General features: G+C 45.5%; 1 protein-coding gene across 1 annotated transcript in view; it reads left to right on the top strand.

Moving 5' to 3' along the window:
* The window catches only part of LOC309557616 (uncharacterized protein), a gene marked incomplete at both ends in the record, with an annotated part of 53,017 nt that extends 29,224 nt beyond the window's left edge, over nt 1-23,793 (top strand). The window contains 2 exons of the mRNA XM_082260407.1: nt 2,880-3,325; nt 23,632-23,793. Coding sequence (XP_082116533.1) covers nt 2,880-3,325; nt 23,632-23,793 — 608 coding nt within the window. The remainder of the gene's footprint in view (nt 1-2,879; nt 3,326-23,631) is intronic.
* Between the last annotated feature and the right edge of the window lie 29 nt (nt 23,794-23,822).

Below are 23,822 nucleotides of genomic sequence, written 5' to 3'. Positions count from 1 at the left end.
GTTAAAACCCCATTCTTTTTTTTTTTTTTTACCATCTGTGACCCATTGTGAGGTCCGATAGACACAACAAGTAGTGAGAGGGAAATGCCCTATTAAACAGTTGTCACCAGAACTGAAGTCCCCATTGGGGGGTTTCCTCTCTTTCTGCTCTGGGGACAACTCAAAGTTTTAGATTTTCCACATGGGGTTACTGGGACAAGGAGCTCTTTGTCTTTGTGACCAAAAAGGAAAAAAATTGAGTTGTCACTAGAAGGAGGAGGAAGGGGGGGGGGAGGGGTTTGAACCCTTCACTACTCCATCCAAAAATAAAATACAAATGTGGATTTAGTTTTACTTTAAAATGACAAGTTTCTGAACATCTATAGTGTGATCCTGGGATATGACGCTGTGTTCATACACTGCTAAATGTGACTGTTCATTGTGTCTGTGAGGTATTATCCTGGATTCCTGAATTCCTGGAAGAGGAGGGCATGGGATGGGGGGATGGGACTGGAGGAGTACATTGGATGGAAGAGTTGGACATGGAACAAGAGGAGGAGGGACTGGAGGAGGAGGACATGGGATAGAGGACAAAGGATGGAGGAGGAGGAGGATATAGAATGGGGGAGGATAAGGACATGGGGTGAAGAAGATGGCACTGGAGGAGGAGGACATGAGATGGAGGAGATGGGACTGGAGGATGAGGAGGACATAGGATGGAGAAGATGGGACTGCAGGAGGAGGAGAACATAGGATGGAGGAGATGGGACTGCAGGAGGAGAAGGACATGGGATGGAGGAGATGGGACTGGAGGATGAGGAGGACATGGGATGGAGGAGATGGGACTGGAGGATGAGGAGGACATGGGATGGAGAAGATGGGGCTGCAGGAGGAGGAGGACATAGGATGGAGGAGATGGGACTGGAGGAGGAGAAGGACATGGGATGGAGGAGATGGGACTGGAGGAGGAGAAGGACATGGGATGGAGGAGATGGGACTGCAGGAGGAGGAGGACATAGGATGGAGGAGATGGGACTGGAGGAGGAGAAGGACATGGGATGGAGGAGATGGCACTGGAGGAGGAGAAGGACGTGGGATGGAGGAGATGGGACTGGAGGAGGAGAAGGACATGGGATGGAGGAGAAGGACATGGGATGGAGGAGATGGGACTGGAGGATGAGGAGGACATGGGATGGAGGAGATGGGACTGCAGGAGGAGAAGGACATGGGATGGAGGAGAAGGACATGGGATGGAGGAGATGGGACTGGAGGAGGAGAAGGACATGGGATGGAGGAGATGGGACTGGAGGATGAGGAGGACATGGGATGGAGGAGATGGGACTGCAGGAGGAGAAGGACATGGGATGGAGGAGATGGGACTGGAGGAGGAGGAGGATATGGGACGGAGGAGATGGGACAGAGAAGGAGGACAGAGGATGGAGGAGATAAGACTGGAGGGGGAAGAGAAGGACATGGGATCGGGGAGATTAGACTGGAAGAGGAGGACATGGAATTGGACTCGGTGGGACTGCCAGTGTATATGGTCAGGTCTGAGGATGGGGGTGCCAGGGTGACCAGGCCTAAAACTGTGTAAGGGGCCCCAACATTTCTGATGGCATACCTGACGAGATCCAACAATGCAGATGAGCTGAAGGCCGCTATCAAAGCAGCCTGGGCTTCCATAACACCTCAGCAGTGCCACAGGCTGATCGCCTCCATGCCACGCTGCATTGATGCAGTAATTCATGCAAAATGAGCTCCAACCAAGTATTGAGTGCATCCTATACTGTACATGGACAGACTTTTCACTAAGACAACATTTCTGTATTAACAATCCTTTTTTTTTTTTTTATTGGTCTTATGTAATATTCTAATTTTCTGAGATACTGAATTTGGGGGTTTTATCTAGCTGTAAACCATAATCATCAAAACAAAAAAGAAAATAAATGCTTGAAATGTATCACTGTGTGTAAAACATCTATGTATATAAAATATATGAGTTTCACTTTTTGAATTGAATTACTAAAATAAATTAACTTTTAGATGACATTCTCACTTTTTTGAGATGCACCTGTATATGATATACATATATATAATATATTATATAATACCATGTTTTCCCCAAAAATAAGACCAGGTCTTATATTAGTTTTGGCTGCAAAAAACACACTAGGGCTTATTTTCAGGGGATGTCTTTTATCCCCCTGTCAGCTCAGGAGTCATCATTATGACATCTTTAATCCCAAAAATAAACCTTGGTTAAAGTCATTGTAAAAATATGTAATCTGTTTTGTAAAATTATTACTTAATGTCCAGCGTGTCTCCTTTTGTAACTTTTTTGTGGAAAATACCTTATTTGCAGCGCCCCTGGGCGCTCTCGTGACCCCCCCAGAGCTCTTCTTCTCTGCTCCGAGCACTGCCAAGGGAAGGGCCGAGATCCCAGCTGATGTCAGCCCCACTCCGACCACTGCAGAAGAAGGGGCTGCTGATGAGGAGAAGAGAAGATCTGTCAGGTCACTTGAGTTCCTGTAAATATCCTGTAAATAAGGTATTTTCAACAATCAAAATATTTTTTACAAAACAGATTATATATTTTCACCAGGACTTTACTAGAGCTTATTTTCGGGGTAGGGCTTATATTGCAGCCTTCCCTGAAAATCACAGTAGGTCTTATTTTTGGAGTAGGGCTTATTTTCAGGGAAACACAGAATATTATATATACAGTATATAATATATATAATATAAATTGTAATTTTATGGGAAAAAAATACACTTTAATGATTTTAAAAAAACTAAACAGAAAGGTAGCCCAATTTTTTTGTATAATGTAAAAGATGATTTTACACCGAGAATCATGAGAGAATCGTGATCTGAGTCGGGCAGCTTTACTTCCTCTGCAGCTCTTCTCCTCAAGCCAATTCCAAAGGCTCCTCCAGACACAAAGTTAACCCTCCTTACAACCCTCTCTCTCACTTTCTCCCCTACCCCATTGTCTGGCAGCCCTGAAAAAGCCAGATTCAGGTTGGATGGGACAAGACACTGGATTGAGGTGGACCCTAACACTCTAAACACTGACTCTGGGGAGGACCCCAGGGAAATACCTGACTCTATTGAAGAATTCCCCACTAACAACATGCCAGTAATGGAAAAAGTCCTGAAGGACATGCTCATGTCCCTTAGGAGCTCCCTTCATGCGGACATGATGTCCTGTAAACAGAAATTCACTACAGAATTAAAGTCTGTTGAGTCCAGAGTAGATCACATCGAAACAAAAATGCCAGAATTTGCTAACACCATTAATGATCTTGTAGACACAAATGAAGCAAAGGATGATGACACGAAAGGGGTAAGGCTAAACTAGTAGACATTGAAGACAGGTATAGGAGGAACAATCTAAAGCAAAGGAAAGTATAGGCAATGTCTTCTAGTTACCAGTAGGGGCACAAGGGCCAGGGCAATCAGCCTGAACTCCACTGGGGTTGGTCAAAATCAACACAGAAGATAGTGAAAAGAAGTGCTAGTTTTCACAGGGAGCTAGCATGCCACTGCTCTGCTGGTTGGAGGGCAAATGGGAATTGTTCATGTGGCTGTTGTTTAGCTATGGTAATTATATTCCTGCGTGCTGTTTGTATTGTTAGAGACGAAGGGGGATGTCCTCCTGTGGGGTATATATTCTGTGTGAGTTTGTTCATTAAACAGTTCCAGATCTCATACAAGCTATTTGTCGGCTAGTCTTGTATGTTATGCGGCTATAATATCCGATATCTATGTCCAGACTGGGGAAAGCGGTATACTGACAGCAGCACTCAAGCACAGTGTGGATTCGTTCCGCCACGTTGGTGGCAAGCAATGGGATAATTCCTGCAGTCTGGGACATTCAAACCTCCACCAGGATCCATGGTCCAGATAGCAGAAGAGGAGAGGTACAGATACCAGCTGCCATGAAAGAAGAATTTGGAAGGAGGTTGGCGAGAGATGTGGATACAACACAGGGGACTAGTGTCAGAGCAGGTCCTGCTGGGATGGAAGTGCTAGCACGTGAGCAGAGACACAAGGGAAAAATCCTCCCCTCCATCCAGGAAAGGTACTGGTCACAGTACGAAGTGCGAATGGTGTTTTTGGGGAAACAACTGCACAAGGAATGGAAAACTGAGTTAAGCAGGCTGGTCCAGGCGGAGATGTGGTTGGATGAGAGTTAGAGCTCCCTGCTTGTGTGTAATCCAAGTGTGCCGGTGGACAGCGGACGACAGCCCAACAGAAGGCTTTGGCTACGGCAGCCTGGGGCTGTTATTAGAGAGGGTGTCCAAGGACCCTGACTTTAGGAGTGATCTGGAGTGGCGTTTGCAGGAAATCTTGGAATACAGAGAAGAGATGCTGAATGTCTTGGAAGTGCACTGGGCACTGGAAGATTTGGAGTATCTAGCCAATCGGGAATGGGAGCTGGAAATCACCTATGGACGGCTGATAGACTCTGCTCAGCAGCCGATCTGGGCTCCCTTTTGCCTGGTACTATCCAGAAGTACAAGCCAACAGTTCTGAAAGCCTGGCTGAAGTGTCGGCAATGAATTTGCTTTGCCAACCTCCACCCGCAGCTATGGAAACAGAGCTCTTATGGCAGATGCAGCGAGTGTTGACTGACCTTGACAAACTTCTGCTTAGGATGAGCTTGGATGGAGGAATGCGTCTGTTCAGCAGCTGGATAAAGGTACTGGAGACGGAGCAGCTGGCTCATCTTCCCAGCTACAGTTCAAGGGTTCGGGAAAAGAGGAAGCCATCCTCATTCCCAAGCCACAGATCACAGAAAACATGTATTTAATTGATTTTACATCAGAGGATATTATGGATGATAAATCACCTGCCAAGGTGTTGGAACTGGGTCCAAGTGCCACCAGCCCGTGCCCTAGACTTTAAGTTCCAGAGACTGGAGATTTAATAGGCTTTTCTGCTGAGGAAGAAAAAACCCAGGGAGCCTCCAGCAGAAAAGCTGGCATCAGGGCCAAACATCACTGAGCTCTGCCCAACACCAACAGCAACTTCAGCCTCCCTGAGAGAAGAGGCAGCCAGCCTTTCTCCTACACCACTGACACGGACATTGGATTTTCTGCCAGCAGAACCTGTGGAGTTACAAGACACTTCTCCAGCTGAAGCGCTGACAACTGGACAGAGGGTCCAAGACCTCTGCCCCACACCTGTGACAGTTTCGGAGGCCCAGGGCGAGAAGGTGGTGGTCACTCCCCAGCAGCAGATCAGAATCCAAGGGGAGAAGAGAGAGGAGATTGTCATCCTCCCTTCCCAACAGTCAGCCAGAGCATAAAAAACAGTTACTCCCCAATAGCAGTGTAGGGAGTTAGGAGCAAAGGAAGTCATTCTCGCTCCAGAGCAGGAGCCCAGGAGTCTGGTAAATAAAGCAACTGGCTTCAACTCAACGGAAGATCCACAGTTTAGGAGAGGAGGCGGTTGTCCTCCCTCCCCAACAGTCAGCCAATGCGGATGAAATGGTCTTCCCTCCCCAACAGTTAGCTGGAGCTAATGATGTGGCATCCCAAACAGAAGTGCTGACAACAGGGCAGAGGGGTACGAACCTCTGCTCAGTACGGGCAACAACTACAGAGTTCCAGGGAGCTGGGGCAGACGGCCCCTCTCCCCCGCAACAAGCTGATGTAGTGAATCTTCTGCTCCCAACTGAATCACTGACAACAGGGCAGAACACCGCTGGCCTCTGCCTAGCAACTATAGTGTCTCCACAGCTTTAGGGAACTGGGGCAGTGTGCCCCTCTGCCCAGCAACAGACTGAGCCTGGGAATGGTAAAAAAACACCCAGCTGAAGCGCTGGCAGCCAGACAGAGAGTCAATGACCTCTTTCCCACACCTACTGATGACAACTATTCCCTGCAGCCAAGAATGGAGATCATGTAGACTTACTATGTGAGTTCACTCTGTCCAATGAATGCATGTCCAGGCCAGGTGGAGGTTTGGAAACCTTGTTAGTCAACTTTTGATAGGGGAGAAATGAGATGGACTCACCTTGGACAGAGGCTTTTGGCATTTGACAACTATGGGTAAATAGGGTGTGCCTAGGCACACCTGGCACACCCTGTGCGCACGTGCCTATGTTGCTCTATTATGTTAATGATGTAATGTGCATCCGCACACCTTTGTGTACGTGGATCTGTGGGGCTGTTTAATGTCCCAGCCACTGCTGATGGCCCAGGAACGACCATTTACTTCCGGGTTCAAACAAACCCAAGTTTATCACCAATGCACTCACTGCTGTATACCAACCAAGCAGGCAGATTACAATGTGACATAGTTAGTCACTGCATTTAAAAAGCTAAATAGTAAAGTTAGCCCAATTGTTTTGTATATTGTAAAAGATGATGTCATGCTGAGTAAATAGATACCCAACATGTAAGGCCCCTTTCACACTACCGTTCAGATCCGCCTGTCAGTTTTTTTTGGCGGATCTGAACGGATGCCCCATGCATCTCTATGGGGCATCGAATGTCAGCAGAGACATGTCCGCTGACATCCGATCCGTCAAATCTGGACGAATGGAAACCCTATTTTCCATCTGTTCAACGGATCTGATGGGATGGATAAGAACGGACAGACGGTCCATTCTCATCCGATTCCCCCATAGCGAACAGCAGGACCTGACAGCTCTGTCTCTGTGCACAGCGCGGAAACACAGCTGTCATCCGCCTGCTCAGCGGGGGATCGGCGGATCGATCCCCCGCTGAGATAAATGACGGACCAGAATGTGTGAAAGGAGCCTAATGGTTTTAAATTGCCCACACTTGTGGCATGGTAACAAACTACAGTACTTAAAAATCTCCATAGGCTGCAGTTTTAAATTTTCTAACGATTACCAGTTTAGAGTTACAGAGGAGGTCTTTTACAAGAATTATTGCTCACGCTCTGGCGATCGCTGCGATACCTCACATGTGTGGTTTAATATCCGTTTACGTTTTCGGGATCGATTTAAGTATGTGTTTTCTTTCGTGTGCAAGCTCACGGCAGCGGGGGGCACTTTAAAAAAAAAAAAAAAAAAAATATTTATTTTATATAATTTTTGATTTTTAGCACCGTTTAAAAAAAATAAATAAATAAAAAAAATAAAAAATCTGATCACTTTGTTTCTGTCACAAGGAATGTAAACATCCCTTGTGACAGTAATAGGCAGTGACCGGTACTCTTTATGGAGGGATAGGGGGTCTAAAACCCCTCCACTGTACTTCCAAATAGTAAAACTGCCGAAATCGGCATTTTTGAAAACTGACAGTTTTTTTAAATTCTGCGCCATTAGCAGCTGGAAGTGGCATCATGACGCCGCTTCCGGGTTACTACATAGGAGACTACATAGGAGACCCGATCAAAGCCAAATCCAGCTTTGTTCAGGACTCTACAGGGTGCCCCAGGTGTGCCTAGCAGCTGGACATGCCTGCTAGTTGCTCGGGTCTCCTGGTGGGACGGGAGACCTGGGCAGAGCTGCGGAAGGTGGTAAGGGGGAGGGGGGCTCGCTGTGATAACAGCCAACACATTGGCTGTTATCTTCTGAAAGCCGACCGCTGGCTCTAAAAAAAAGGTACCAGGGTGATGCCTGTAGCTGCAGATCATCCCGCTACAATCACTTCTTCAAGCTGACGTCTGGGTACAGGGACAGGTACAGGGAGAGGGACAGGTACAGGGAGAGGTACAGGGACAGGTATAGGGAGAGGTACAGGGACAGGTACATGGAGAGGTACAGGGACAGGGACAGGTAAAGGGAGAGGTACAGGGAGAGGTACAGGGACAGGGACAGGTAAAGGGAGAGGTACAGGGAGAGGTACAGGGACAGGTACAGGGAGAGGTACAGGGACAGGTGCAGGGACAGGGAGAGGTACAGGGACAGGTACAGGGAGAGGTACAGGGACAGGGAGAGGTACAGGGACAGGTACAGGGAGAGGTACAGGGACAGGGACAGGGAGAGGCACAGGGACAGGGAAAGGGACAGGTACAGGGGTAGGGAGAGGGACAGGTACAGGTACATGGACAGGTACAGGGAGAGGTACAGGTACATGGAGAGGTACAGGGACATGGAGAGGTACAGGGACAGGGAGAGGTACAGGGACAGGGAGAGGTACAGGGACAGGGAGAGGTACAGGGACAGGTAAAGGGGCAGGGAGAGGGACAGGTACAGGGGTAGGAAGAGGGACAGGTACAGGGGTAGGAAGAGGGACAGGTACAGGGGTAGGGAGAGGGACAGGTACAGGTACATGGACAGGTACAGGGAGAGGTACAGGTACATGGAGAGGTACAGGGACATGGAGAGGTACAGGGACAGGGAGAGGTACAGGGACAGGGAGAGGTACAGGGACAGGGAGAGGTACAGGGACAGGTAAAGGGGCAGGGAGAGGGACAGGTACAGGGGTAGGAAGAGGGACAGGTACAGGGGTAGGAAGAGGGACAGGTACAGGGGTAGGGAGAGGGACAGGTACAGGTACATGGACAGGTACAGGGAGAGGTACAGGTACATGGAGAGGTACAGGGACAGGGACGTTGATTCGTGGGAAGTGGTTAATGAATACACTATTTCTGGTTTCTGTTTACATAAAGCTGTGTAAAGTTTCTGTTTTACAGTTTCACAATTCATGTGTTTCTTTTTTCTCACCTGTAAAAGTCTCATTACCTGTGTGATTGTATGAGAGAGGGCGATCGTTTAAATTGGTCAGCATTTGGTTATACAAATATTGAATTATTTTACAATTTGTTTATCTAAAATCAGACACAGCACTTCAATGAGTCACCTCTGCAAATACTTGTAGTGCGGTAATAAAGCTTTCTCCACGCGTTTTACATAACGCGTTTTACGGGACCCTGGAGTCAGACCAAAGTCCTAGCAGACAAACATTGTCTTCTTCACTAATAAAATGTTCTGACTATAGCTAGACACAACCAGAAGGGGGTCATCAATTCAGCTGAGATCCTCCCTCATCATGCTGGGAAATAAATCCCCTACAACAGTGACAACACACACACACAATATACAGTATGTTATGCCAATGCTTTCCAAGATTAAATCGGAGTTCCCCTCAATAGTCCCCTCCTTCCCTCCAGTGCCACATTTGGCATCTTTCAGGGGGGAGCGGGTACTTGTTTTTGACAAATATCCTGTCCCAACTTCTGTTGGACCTCGCCGCAGTGAGGTATGTCAGAGGTTCAGCCCCCTCCTCCTCCTTCCTCTGCTTCCAGGCCAGTTACCGAGCGCAGCGTGCTTCGCGCATGCGCAGTAGGGACCCGGCTGCCAAGGCTTCACTGCCGGGGTTCCCTTACCAGCAATGGCGGCGGGAGCCCCTGACAGCCGATGAAAACATCAGCTGGGGTGCTGACATCGCTGGACTCCAGGACAGGTAAGTGTCCTAATATTAAAAGTCAGCAGCTACAGTATGTGTACAGTGTGTGTAGCTGCTGACTTTATTTTTGGAGGGGGGGGGGGGGCAGAACTGCGCTTTAATAAAGGAATATTATGAAGCTTTTACATCAGTTTTACTTTTTGGCCACTTGCTGACCCAGCCTTTTTCTGACATATGTTGCTTACAAGTTAACATAAGTTTTTTTTGCTAGAAAATTACTCAGAACCCCCAAACACACATACATATACATTATATATATATATATATATAATAGTACAGACCAAAAGTTTGGACACACCTTCTCATTCAAAGAGTTTTCTTTATTTTCATGACTATGAAAATTGTAGAGTCACGCTTCAAGAGGAAGTCACCTGAAATGGTTTTCACTTCACAGGTGTGCCCTGTCAGGTTTAATAAGTGTGATTTCTTGCCTTATAAATGGGGTTGGGACCATCAGTTGTGTTGTGCAGAAGTCAGGTGGATACACAGCTGATAGTCCTACTGAATAGACTGTTAGAATCAGGGCTGTCTTTAACACAGGGCAAAAGGGGCAGCTGCCCCGGGTCTAGTCATTGTTGTGGGGCCCAAAGCAGCTGCCCCTTGAGTCCCCAAATAGTTGATAAGTGGATTCAAGAGGGCCCAAGAACATTTTTGCCCAGGGTCCAATCAAGAATAAAGACGGCCCTGGTTAGAATTTGTATTATGGAAAGAAAAAAGCAGCTAAGTACAGGAAAATGAGTGGCAGAAGAGACTTGTTTGGGCTAAAGAACACAAGGAATGGACATTAGACCAGTGGAAATCTGTGCTTTGTTCTGATGAGTCCAAATTTGAGATCTTTGGTTCCAACCACCGTGTCTTTGTGCGACGCAGAAAAGGTGAACGGATGGACTCTACATGCCTGGTTCCCACCGTGAAGCATGGAGGAGGAGGTGTGATGGTGTGGGGGTGCTTAGCTGGTGACACTGAAGGCATACTGAACCAGCATGGCTACCACAGCATCTTGTAGCGGCATGCTGTTCCATCCGGTTTGCGTTTAGTTGGACCATCATTTATTTTTCAACAGGACAATGAACCCAAACACACCTCCAGGCTGTGTAAGGGCTATTTGACCAAGAAGGAGAGTGATGGGGTGCTGCGCCTGATGACCTCCACAGTCACCGGACCTGAACCCCATCGAGATGGTTTGGGGTGAGCTGGACCGCAGAGTGAAGGCAAAAGGGTCAACAAGTGCAAAGCATCTCTGGGAACTCCTTCAAGACTGTTGGAAGACCATTTCAGGTGACATCAAGAGAATGCCAAGAGTGTGCAAAGCAGTAATCAAAGCAAAAGTGGCTACTTTGAAGAACCTAGAATATGACATATTTTCACACTTTTTTGTTATGTATATAATTCCACATGTGTTAATTCATAGTTTTGATGCCTTCAGTGTGAATCTACAATTTTCATAGTCATGAAAATAAAGAAAACTCTTTGAATGAGAAGGTGTGTCCAAACTTTTGGTCTGTACTATATATATATATATATATATATATATATATATATATATATATATATATAAACATATGTATATGTAAAATATACAGTATATATATATATATATAGAGAGAGAGAGAGAGAGATTTTTTTTAGCAGAGACCCTAGAGAATAAAATGGAGGTTATTGTAATATTTTATGTCACACTGTGTTTGCGCAGTGGTCTTTCAGACACTTTTTTTTTTTTTTTGGGGGGGGGGGGGATACACTTTAATGAATTAAAAAAAAACACAAAGGTTACCCCAATTATTTTGTTTAATGTGAAAGATGATGTTATCCTGAGTAAATTGATACCCAACATGTCATGCTTTAAAACTGCTCATGGAATGGCGACAAACTATGGTACTTCTGGTAAATCTGCATAGGCGAAGCTTTAAATTGTTTTACAGGTTACCAGTTTATAGTGACAGAGGAGGTCTAGGGCTAGAATTATTGCTCTTGCTCTAACGATCGCAGTGATACCTCACATGTGTGGTTTGAACACCGTTCACATATGCGGGCGTGACTTGCGCATGCGCTCGCTTCTGCGCACAATGGGGCACTTTTATTTTTTTTATTTATTTTGCTTTTTATCTTTTATTTTTACACTGTCCCCTTATTTATTTTTTTCATCATTTTTATTCCTATTACAAAGAATGTTAACATTCCTTGTAAATAGAAGTAAGCATGACAGGTCCTCTTTATTGAGAGATATGGGGTAAAAAAAAAAAAAGTGATCTTGCTGTGAATCCGCTGCTGGGATCACTTTTTGTGGAAAGCCGGCTGCCTAAAAAAAAAAAAAATACCGGGGCTATGGCATCTAGCTGCAGCCCTAACCCCAGTATTTAAAGAAAAAATATGACGTACATTTACAGTTATGCGGTTGGCAAGTGGTTAGCAATCGCAAAGTGAATGTAAAACCCTAAGGGCTCCTTTACATGTGGTGTGTCCCTCTGAAAAGCAATCTACGGTAGATTGCTTTTTAAAAGGGGATTTGACAGGCGGCTCACCTCCTGAATGCCTGTTTTAACCACTTGCCGACCACCTAACGTACTTTTACTGCTGCAAGTCGGCTCCCCTGCGAGAAATCACGTCACTTCCTGCAGGGGCTCCAGGGGGCGCGTGTCGCCGAAGGCACGATTACACGTTGATAACAAAATAAAACCAACACATATAATGGAGAGGCTGCACACCCCAAGAAATGAACTAGCAACTGGAAGTACACAAGTACATACCCCCAGGGGTTTTTAGGCAGCAAAGACACTATGTGAAAAATTTTGAAAACTGTATTAGGATTTTTTTTTTAAATTACTTTATTCATGAAAATAGAAAAATGTATAAAACGTACATGGTAAAATCCCCAAAAAGGGATAGAAATATGTGATGAGCTCTGGTTACAAATGAAATAACATAATGTAACAACAAAGAAATGATAATCGCATATGATAGATCATCACATAGGAAATGCAAAAAACGCTGACGCGTTTCGACCTATGGAATGAGGTCTTCCTCAGGGGGTCTGTGATGTCTAGAGGAAACATGTTTGTCAATTGAAATGTAACATATTACAAAACATACATACAGACATGTGCGGTATCTTACATGTGCGATATCAGACATGTGGGGTATCAACGATTACACGTTGATTGGCTAGAGAGGGAGCCAATCAGCGGGTCTGGTGGACCCGAAGTCTGTGATCATTCCTGAGAGACACAGAATGGCGGTCTGACTATGTAAACAAGGCAGATCGCCGCTCTGACAGGGAGGAAGATGGAGATCTTGTGTTGCCGCTAAACAGGAACACAGATCTCTGTCTTCCCCCAGTTAGAGGACCTCCCCCACACAGTTAGAAAGCACCCTCTAGGTACACATTTAACCCTTTGATCGCCCCTGGTGTTAACCTCTTCCCTGCCAGTGTCATTAGTACAGTGACAGTGCATATTTATTAGCACTGATCACTGCATTGGTGTCACTGGTCCCCAAAAAAGTGTCAAAAGTGTCAGTTAGGTGTCCCATTTGTCTGCCACAATGTCGCAGTCCCGCTATAAGTTGCTGATCGCCGACATTACTAGTAAACAAAAAAAAAGTAAAAAAAATTCCATAAAAGTATCCCAAAGTTTGTAGATGCGATAACTTTTGCGCAAACCAATCAATATCCTTATTGGGATTTTTGATATGAAGCAGAATACAAATTTGCCTAAATTGATGAAGATATTCGATTTTTTATATATTTTTTTATTGCATGTGTTTTATAGCAAAAAGTAAAAAATATTGTTTTTTTTTTCAAAATTGCCATTTCTTCAGAGCCCTGTGCCATGACCGGCGGCTCCCATGCGCATGCGCAGGAGTGACATCACGCGGCTCCGGCCAGTCACACAGCCAGAGTCCGCGAACCCGAAAGGAAGAAGGGCAAAAATGGATGTGGCCTCCAGCGGGGACGACAAGAGCTTTGTTTGCAGCTTAAGTGTCACATAATGTGCTAGTATGTGATGGCGAACCTTGGCACCCCAGATGTTTTGGAACTACATTTCCCATGATAATCACCTATACTGCAGAATGGGAAATGTAGTTCCAAAACATCTGGGGTGCCAAGGTTCCCCATCATTGTGCTAGTATGTGATGCACACTAGTACATTATACCTTTACTTTGCAGGTAAGAAAAAAAAAAACTGAGTTTACATCAGGAAGTCCATGGGAGGAGCACAGAGTTCAAGGTTCACCAGAAACAAGGTACAAGGCAAGAAAGACCAGACAGTGAGCTGTCCAGCATCTATAGTGGCCCAGCAAGAAGAGCTACTGCCAGACCCCAAAAAGGTTGCAGGTTCAAACAAAGGTTATAGGTGGCCCCCACCTATAACTGGCGAGAAGCACATGGAAGGGCAACGCATGCGAGAGAAAACCAGAAAAAATTCCCAGCCCAACTCACCAACCAGTCTGCTTACCAACCAAATAAACCTGTCTAACAGTATGCGTTAAAAACAGGGGTTTTTAGTTAGCACACATTTTTAAATGCAAGCGTAAGCTGCAAGGCCACTTCATGGCACCCTGTATTACCTGCAGTCCTAACTCTACTAATCTATGAGAGTCTCCACAATGGAAGTACATGCATTCTAATGGATAGATAGGGGGCAGGTGGGCCATGAGGGAGCCCAACCCTCCTTAACCACTTCTGGACCAGGCTTTTTTCTGTTGTTTACAAGTTAGAATCATTTTTTTTTTGCTAGAAAATTACTTAGAACCCCCAAACATTAAAAAGAAAAAAGAAAAAAAAAAGATATATATATATATATATATATATATATTTTTTTAGCAGAGACCCTAGAGAATAAAATGGAGATAATTGCAATATTTTTATCACACCGTATTTGCGCAGCAGTCTTACAAACGCAATTTTTTGGGAAAACAATTCAACTTTTTTAATTAAAAAATAAGAAATCAGTAAAGTTAGCCCATTTTTTTTTTCTATAATGTGAAAGATAATGTTACGCCGAGTAAACAGATAACCAACATGTCATGCTTCAAAATTGCGCACGCTCGTGGAATGGTGACAAACATTGGTACTAAACCACTTTAAGACCGGTGGATTTTCCTGCTTAATGACCAGGCCACTTTTTTAAACTCGGCACTGCGTGACTTTAACGGACAATTGTGTGGTCGTGCGACATCGTGGAAGAATTTCCTGTTGTAATCACCAGCGGTTATCCTCCTCCTGAGTTATATTCTGTGGATGATGAGTCTGGGTTGAAAGGATTTGAGATATCTATAATACAGTGATATCTACATTTTCCCTAAGCTTTAATGATCCAAAGAGTATATACTCTGTTGGGTCCAGGAGGATATCTGGTAAGCCTTTGATCTACCTGTTTCATCGGTGGTGGTCATACACCTGTGATCTCTCAAGAGGATTTATCTGCACTTTGCATCCTTGTGTTGGATAAATCACAAATTTCGCAAATGATGGACTATTTTTATTTAATTGCATAGTATTTATGGACTTTATGGTCACTTATGCACTGTATGTATTTGCACTTTTTTGCTCAATTTTGCACATATATTTGCACTTTTAGTTATTTTTTTGTAAAGTGTATGTACTATTTGCACTACATACATTTAAATTCATTTGAGATTGCACAATTTTTGTCTAGTTTTGCATATATATTTGCACTTTAACCTCCCTGGCGGTATGATTCTTTCCGATTTTAGGTGCTGAAAGCGGTACCATTTTTTTTTTTTACTGTGCGTTCTTCTTTATAACATCCCGGGTATGATAACGTTTGAAACACAAAATCATAAATTATAATATAATAAATAACTATAAATAAGTTAAAGTATGTGTGTGTATATATATATATACAGTGCCTTGCGAAAGTATTCGGCCCCCTTGAACTTTGCAACCTTTTGCCACATTTCAGGCTTCAAACATAAAGATATAAAACTGTAATTTTTTGTGAAGAATCAACAACAAGTGGGACACAATCATGAAGTGGAACGAAATTTATTGGATATTTCAAACTTTTTTAACAAATAAAAAACGGAAAAATTGGGCGTACAAAATTATTCAGCCCCCTTAAGTTAATACTTTGTAGCGCCACCTTTTGCTGCCTTTACAGCTGTAAGTCGCTTGGGGTATGTCTCTATCAGTTTTGCACATCGAGAGACTGAAATTTTTGCCCATTCCTTCTTGCAAAACAGCTCGAGCTCAGTGAGGTTGGATGGAGAGCGTTTGTGAACAGCAGTTTTCAGTTCTTTCCACAGATTCTCGATTGGATTCAGGTCTGGACTTTGACTTGGCCATTCTAAGACCTGGATATGTTTATTTGTGAACCATTCCATTGTAGATTTTGCTTTATGTTTTGGATCATTGTCTTGTTGGAAGACAAATCTCTGTCCCAGTCTCAGGTCTTTTGCAGACTCCATCAGGTTTTCTTCCAGAATGGTCCTGTATTTGGTTCCATCCATCTTCCCATCAATTTTAACCATCTTCCCTGTCCCTGCTGAAGAAAAGCAGGCCCAAACCATGATGCTGCCACCACCATGTTTGACAGTGGGGATGGTGTGTTCAGGGTGATGAGCTGTGTTGCTTTTACGCCAAACATAACGTTTTGCATTGTTGCCAAAAAGTTTGATTTTGGTTTCATCTGAGCAGAGCACCTTCTTCCACATGTTTGGTGTCTCCCAGGTGGCTTGTGGCAAACTTTAAACGACACTTTTTATGGATATCTTTAAGAAATGGCTTTCTTCTTGTCACTCATAAAGGGCAGATTTGTGCAGTATACGACTGATTGTTGTCCTATGGACAGAGTCTCCCACCTCAGCTGTAGATCTCTGCAGTTCATCCAGAGTGATCATGGGCCTCTTGGCTGCATCTCTGATCAGTCTTCTCCTTGTATGAGCTGAAAGTTTAGAGGGACGGCCAGGTCTTCGTAGATTTGCAGTGGTCTGATACTTCTCCATTTCAATATTATCGCTTGCACAGTGCTCCTTGGGATGTTTAAAGCTTGGGAAATCTTTTTGTATCCAAATCCGGCTTTAAACTTCTCCACAACAGTATCTCGGACCTGCCTGGTGTGTTCCTTGCTCTTCATGATGCTCTCTGCGCTTTAAACGGACCTCTGAGACTATCACAGTGCAGGTGCATTTATACGGAGACTTGATTACACACAGGGGGATTCTATTTATCATCATTAGTCATTTAGGTCAACATTGGATCATTCAGAGATCCTCACTGAACTTCTGGAGAGAGTTTGCTGCACTGAAAGTAAAGGGGCTGAATAATTTTGCACGCCCAATTTTTCAGTTTTTTATTTGTTAACAAAGTTTGAAATGTCCAATAAATTTCCTTCCACTTCATGATTGTGTCCCACTTGTTGATTCTTCACAAAAATTACAGTTTTATATCTTTATGTTTGAAGCCTAAAATGTGGCAAAAGGTTGCAAAGTTCAAGGGGGCCGAATACTTTTGCAAGGCACTGTATATATATATATACACATAAAAAGTACAGTAAAACTGCAGGAAAGGCCACTGGGGGGCAAACTAATGTGAATTTATTTTATTTTGCAATATATCAGTGTGTTTGGTGTGTTTTACTTTTGAATTTGCCGCCGGTTCCACCCCCCTGCGTGCGTCACGTCACAGGAGACGGAAGACGGGGGAAAACACAGAGCATCGGGAGGAAGCTCTGCCGCCGCACACCGCCGGGATACATCGCTGGATCCTGGTGACAAGGTAAGTAACCCCTCTACCAGGATCCAGCGATCTTCCTAGCGGTACCCCGAGAGTGGCTCTCGGTTACCGGTTTTGGCACGGAAATGTAACCCCGAGCCACACTCGGGAATACCGCTAGGGAGGTTAAAGTGCAGGTATTTATTTACACACAATATTTTGCACTATATGTGTTTAAATCCTAATATCAGCGCTGCATTATTTATATCCATCTTGTCTTTTACAAATTGTCTTTTGTTTTTGCGGGCTGCTGACTATTAGTGTTGGCATGGTATACATTTTCTATATACTTCTTCCCCCGCCTATAACTGGTCTTGGCAGCAAGGAGCACTGGAAGGGCAAACACATGTCAGGAAAAGCCAAGGGGTTTCCAGTCATTTGCAAATGTGTGCAACTAAACCCCTGTTTTTAACGCATACTGCTAGACAGGTTAATTCGGTTTGTCGCAGACTGGTTGGTAAGTTTTGACTGGAAACCCCTTGGCTTTTCCTAAAAAAATGGAACACCTGCCTGAGACCAAAGCCATGGAGCTCATATTGGGTGCAGGAAATGTAACATATATTTAAACTGTGAAATTCTTTGTTCTCTGTTCTATCAGTCACCAGGAAGAGGGAAATAAGCTTCAGAAAATCCTGCAGTAAATGGTTTACAATCTGCTATCTGGTCATTGAGCTTTGTCCTCACATCTTTAAGTGATTGTAAAAGGATTTTTATTTTTTTATGTAGCACAGTTCCCGTAGGACTTGCTGTGTGATGACTTCTTGGATCACCACTGATTACCTGCAGACAGTCACTAGGGGATTATTCCCACACCCATCCTTTCTCCCGTTTGCTTGTTACTCATTAAACAGTCAAGGGGATTTGGTTTGAGATTTATTGTGGAACTTAGATGGGAGAAGATAATAGTGCGATACTCCAACTTCAACTATTCTCAGTAGATAAGGACAACTCTCACTTGGCCTCACCGGATTACCTGTGGAAACAGACACACTGCTTTCACCATACTGCCACTTGTATGGAAGAACTAAGTCTTCTTGCTCTCTATAGCAGCAGACTTATTGCATCTACATTATCTTCAGGACACTCTCTAGCATCCCCTTGACTGACACCCGTCCACTGACTCTTCTAGCAGAAGGGATGGCCCTCACAGAACAGGCCCCACATCACAGATCTGTACTCACTGTAGGCAGAATCATAGTTACATAGTTACATAGTTAGTGAGGTTGTTTCCAGTTTCCAGTGTCTCCTTTCCAGTCAGTTCTGCAGGACATTTGGGTTCAGCTTCTCTCAGAATCTCAGGCCCTCAGGTCAACCACCCGAGGCCGCATGGCAGCTTCTACAGAGGAGGGGCAGCCATCCCTCCAGCTGAAAGACCCCAAGCACATGTGCCCTTGGCATTTATACAGTATCTTAGCATGCAACGAGGAACATTCCCCTCCCAATCACAGGGGCTGTAGTATATGCCCATGCACTCATTTGTCAGGTTTTCTCCCACTGTCCAATATGCCTCCCTATTGGACCAGTGTGAAACACTTCAAACAAGCGGAGCTGCGTCTGAGCACCATGAGCAGACCTGTCACGGGGTAACAAGGCAGAGCCTGACGTAAGGGAGTGGCTTACCGGGTAACTGGCGTGGCACAGGTTCACCAGAGGCGCAGAGTCTAAGTGTTAGCCAGTTTTTCCCAGGGCCCCAGATGGTGGGGATGGACTTGGCTGCTTGCTAACACCAGGTCGCGATCCCCCGGTTTCCCTGGGGGAGACAGGAGCAGGTCCAGGACCAATAGCCGGTAGCGGAAAAACAGATCAGGATCAGGCAGGAGAATAGTCAGGACAAGCCAAGGTCAGGGCGGGCAGCAGGTAATCAGAATCCAAAGACAAGCCAGGTCAGGTAAACAGGAACAGCAGAATATAAACAGGCACAGGATACAGGAGAGCTGATGATAACACAGCAAATGCCTGGAGTGACTGCTGTGTTTAAATATGCCGTTTTGGTGCCAATTTAGTAGCCTCAAACTATTTTAAGGTAGCCTCAAACTTATTCCAAGGTAGCCTCTGCCTATTCCAAGGTAGCCTCTGACTATTGCAAGGTAGCCTCAAACTATTGCAAGGTAGCCTCAAACTACTGCAAGGTAGCCTCGGACTACTGCAAGGTAGCCTCGAGCTATTATAAGGTAGCCTCTAGCTATTCAAGGCACCTCTTCGTACGCGCATGCGCATAGGCATTCGCCGGTTAGTGGCGCCAGTGCGCCTGCGCAGGGTATTGATTCCCTGACAAGATCTCACTAACTGATCGTGCTCTCTGGTAGGCAGAGAGCAATCTAAATTTACCTGGCAATCTCTCAGAAAGAAGAAAGACCCCCAAAAAACGATACTCTCTCTCTTCTAGCAGCTACCTAGGAGGGTGCTACATCTACATCTAATTACAAACATCTCATACTTACCCACTCTGCAAAGGTTTTGCACAAAGCAGCCCAAATACTCCTCTTCTTGGTTTCCCTGCCAGTAATCCTGGCCCCTAAATCCTGCTGAGTGCCCCCATAGCAAGCTGCTTGCTATTGGGGCAGTCATGCAGGCTCACTTTAGAGCTATGCTCTGTGTGCCCATTGACACAGAGAGTGCGGCCCGGCCCTGTCACCCACTCCCTCCTTACTGGATGTGATTATAAGCAGCAGGAGCCAATGGCTTCTGCTGCTGTGTCTGTGCCACTGTGTAGAGAGAGAGAGACAGTAGCAATGCTGCTCTCGTGCACAACACTGGATCAAGATCAGGTTTAGGTATGTATTGGAGGGGCCAGTGTGTGGGGAGCGGCACAGAAAGCATCATGGCGAAAAAAAAAAAATACTTCTGCCTTTAGAACCATGGAGCCAATCACATCAGTCTTTGTACCAGAGGAGATTACACTCTAATGTCCCTCCTTTTTCTTTTTGCTACTAGTTAACCTGGTTGCGGTGGCTCCCTGCGCTATCACATGACTAAGTGGGAATACCTGCTGGGTCATAGGATGGTTGGTGACCATTTGTAAATCACAACTGGCCACTCAGGTCTCTATACTAGGTTCATTGTATACTACACTCTAATGTCCCCCCAGTCACACACTAATATCATCTGAGATCACTGAGCCAATCACATCAGTCTCTGTACCAGAGGAGCTTACACTCTAATGTCCCCTCCCCCACAGTCACACACTATTATTATTATACATTTATATAGCTCTGACATATATCACAGTGCTGTACAGAGATCACTGAGCCAGTCATATCAGTCTCTGTACCAGGGGAGCTTACACTCTAATGTCCCCTCCCCCACAGTCACATCAGTCTCTGTACCAGAGGAGCTTACACTCTAATGTCCCCTCCCCCACAGTCACATCAGTCTCTGTACCAGAGGAGCTTACACTCTAATGTCCCCTCCCCCACAATCACATCAGTCTCTGTACCAGAGGAGCTTACATTCTAATATCCCCTCCCCCACAGCCACATCAGTCTCTGTACCAGAGGAGCTTACACTCTAATATACCCCCACAGTCACACACTATTTTTATTATACATTTATATAGCTCTGACATATACCGCAGTGCTGTACAGAGATCACTGAGCCAGTCACATCAGTCGCTGTACCAGAGGAGCTTTCACTCTAATGTCCCCTCCCCCACAGTCACACACTAATATCATACATGTATATAGCTCTAACATATACCGCAGTGCTGTACAGAGAACACTGAGCCAATCACATCAGTCTGTACCAGAGGAGCTTACACTCTAATGTCCCCTCCTCCACAGTCACATCAGTCTCTGTACCAGAGAAGCTTACACTGTAATGTCCCCTCCCCCACTGTCACACACTATTATTATTATTATTATTATTATTATTATTATATTTATATAGCTCTGACATATACTGCAGCGCTGTATAGAGATCACTGAGCCAGTCACATCAGTCTCTGTACCAGAGGAGCTTACACTCTAATGTCCCCTCCCCCACAGTCACATCAGTCTCTGTGCCCCCCACAGTCACACACTACTAGTAATAATTATTATTATTATTATTGACTCAGTGTTCACCTAGAAGTGAAAACTTAAAGATGACCGGTCCTGGATAGTATAAAGGATCTTCCCAAACTATCAGGAGCCATTTAAAGCCTATTTTCCCCTTAAAAACCCATAAAAGTCACGCTATGTCTTTTCTATTGATTTCAATGCAGTTAACATATTGGACATTTTTCGTCTTAAATGATCCCAATTTGCTGAAATATCAATGTATCAAAACGTCAGAATTTTTCTCATCCCTGCTTTTCAGAATAGTGGGATACTCGGAATTAACTATGTACAATGTTGGGGGACTTCTATCTTAATGCACAGCCAGGCTGTTGATTCACTCTTCCACTAAAGGTGAATTTGGGTTAAGCCTCTTTCCTAAGATGACTTGGTGAACTATAGATTATCTTCAGGACACTCTCCTCAGCATCCTCTCTCTCTTGACTGCCTACACCCGTCCACTGACTACTCTACTCCTGGGGTGCCCCCCCCCTCAGGTCAGGCCCCTTGACACAAGTCCCTGTTCTCACGATACTGTTTTTCCAGGGTCTCCAGTGTCTACCCTTTAGTCAGCTCTCCTGAACCTCTGGGTTCAGCTCCATTCCTCTGGCCCTGGGGACGACCTCCTGCGACCATGTGCCACTGCTACAGAGGAGGAGGCAGCTACCACCCTCCCTCCGGGACTCCACTCTCCAGCAAAAGACCCCGCAGCACATGTGCTCCTGGCTTTTATACAGTATCCCAGAATGCACTGAGGCAACTTGCCACTGCCAATCACAAGGACTGTATAAAAGCCTATGCATTCATTTGTCAGGTTACCTCCCACTGTCCAACATGCCTCCCTATTGGACCAGTGTGAAACACTCTCTAGACCCAATGGATCACATACTGAGCACAAAGAGCAGACCTCACTCACAGATCAGTAGCAGAGCCAGAGGGCTAGCTGGGGTGGCAATTGCCACCCCAGACGAAGTCCTTTCCACCCCTGTTGCCACCCCGCTGAAAACATTACACTGTTTGACAGTGGCGGCCGGTGTGTTGGGGTCGCAGGGGCGCCGCCCCCCTATCCATGCGTCTGGCCCCCTAATCTGCATGCGGGGCGCCAGACGCATGGAGTTCAATGGGATTTTTTTTGTCACCTGATTAGAGCCAGAGGCTCTTATAGGCTTCAGAAGAGGGTGGACCCGGGGTGCAGAGCAGTGCGCCCCGAGCCCACCCATTGTGTGACAATAGCGAATGAAAATTCGCTATTGTCACACGGATCCTCCTCCTGGCCAATCAGGAAGCCGGTCTGAGACCGGCTCCTGATTGGCCGAAAAGGCGAACGCATGCCATTGGCCGAGCCGCTGAGGAGGAGGCGGGAGGACTCGAGGAGACACTGGGGGACTGAGGAGAAGCGGCGGCTGCAGGTAAGTTTCTCTGTATTGATGGGAGACACGGCACGCTGGTCACTGCATTGATGGGGGGCACGGCACGCTGGTCACTGCATTAATGGGGGCACGTATTTTTAGTGTAATTGAACACTTTGTATATTGACCCCCCAAAATAATACCTTGCCACCCCTTTGCCACCCCTGTTTTAAAAGTCTAGCTCCGCCACTGTCACAGATCCTGCTCTCTGGTAAGCAAAGAGCAATATAGATTTGCCTGCAGCCCCTTTAATAAGTAGACAGAGCCAAAAACGACACTCTCTCCCTTGCACCTATCTAGGAGGGTGCTACAATAGTATCACCCAAAGGGGTACTAATGGATGCAGTATTCGTTTGGAGTATAGTCTATGAGAGCCATACGCTGCTGAAGGGGAACAAGATCGCATTTTGGGGATGCCACTGGATGGACTATACAGAGTTTGGTTACCCGCCCCCTACCCACATTGGTTGCTGGTAGGAGAGGGGGGGGGCAGCAATCTGTAAAGTCCCGATCTGACAGTCCTGATGGAAGAGTGCTACAGTGACAAGAGTGTGAAGCTGAGGAGGAGAGAGAGAGAGCACATCCCACTCTCTCCTGTCAGCTAATAGTAGCAGAAACACTCCTGGCAGCGCCCCCTTCACCTCCCATGCTACAGATGCCCGGGGCAGCCACCCCTCCTTCCCAACCCTTGTACCGGCCCTGCCCTGGAGGAACAGGAAAGGCCCGGGAAAAACCACATATGGTGGCGGGAGGGTGGGGGCAACATTCTACAGCACGGTAAAAGTAAATGCACAGTTGTAAAGCCCTCCCCCCCCCCCAGATCACTTTTGCAAAACAGTCAATTGCCGGCTGTAAAAAAAAAAAAAAAAACAGTACCAAGATCATAGCTTCAGCTGCATGCATGATCTTCTAATGACCACTTGCTGACGGGTGTTTATATACTGTAAGTATGTTGGTCAGTAAGTGGTTCAAAGATGAAAGAGTCACTTTAAGAACAAATGTGAGTTTGTGTTGGCTGTGGATTTTCCCTCCCTTGTATTTGTCCTAATAATCAGCTGTAAAGACATTTTGTATATCTGTAGCAACTGATAGAAGGCAATAAGGATATAATCAGTAAAGAAATGTCTTGCTGTAAATCTTGCACATTGACCGGGGCGGGGGGTTCATACAAGGAAATTCCTGCTCAGAGAATACTCTGGATACATGATCAGAGCAGAGACCAGTATTCAGTGATTGTAGTGTAGTCAGGGTCAGAAGGAGGCATTTTCCTTCC

The sequence above is a fragment of the Pelophylax lessonae genome (assembly GCF_965119305.1).
Source record: "Pelophylax lessonae genome assembly, chromosome: 6".
Lineage (NCBI taxonomy): Eukaryota > Metazoa > Chordata > Amphibia > Anura > Ranidae > Pelophylax > Pelophylax lessonae.
Note: the sequence above shows the minus strand (reverse complement) of the source record. Positions and strands in the feature narration are given on the sequence as shown.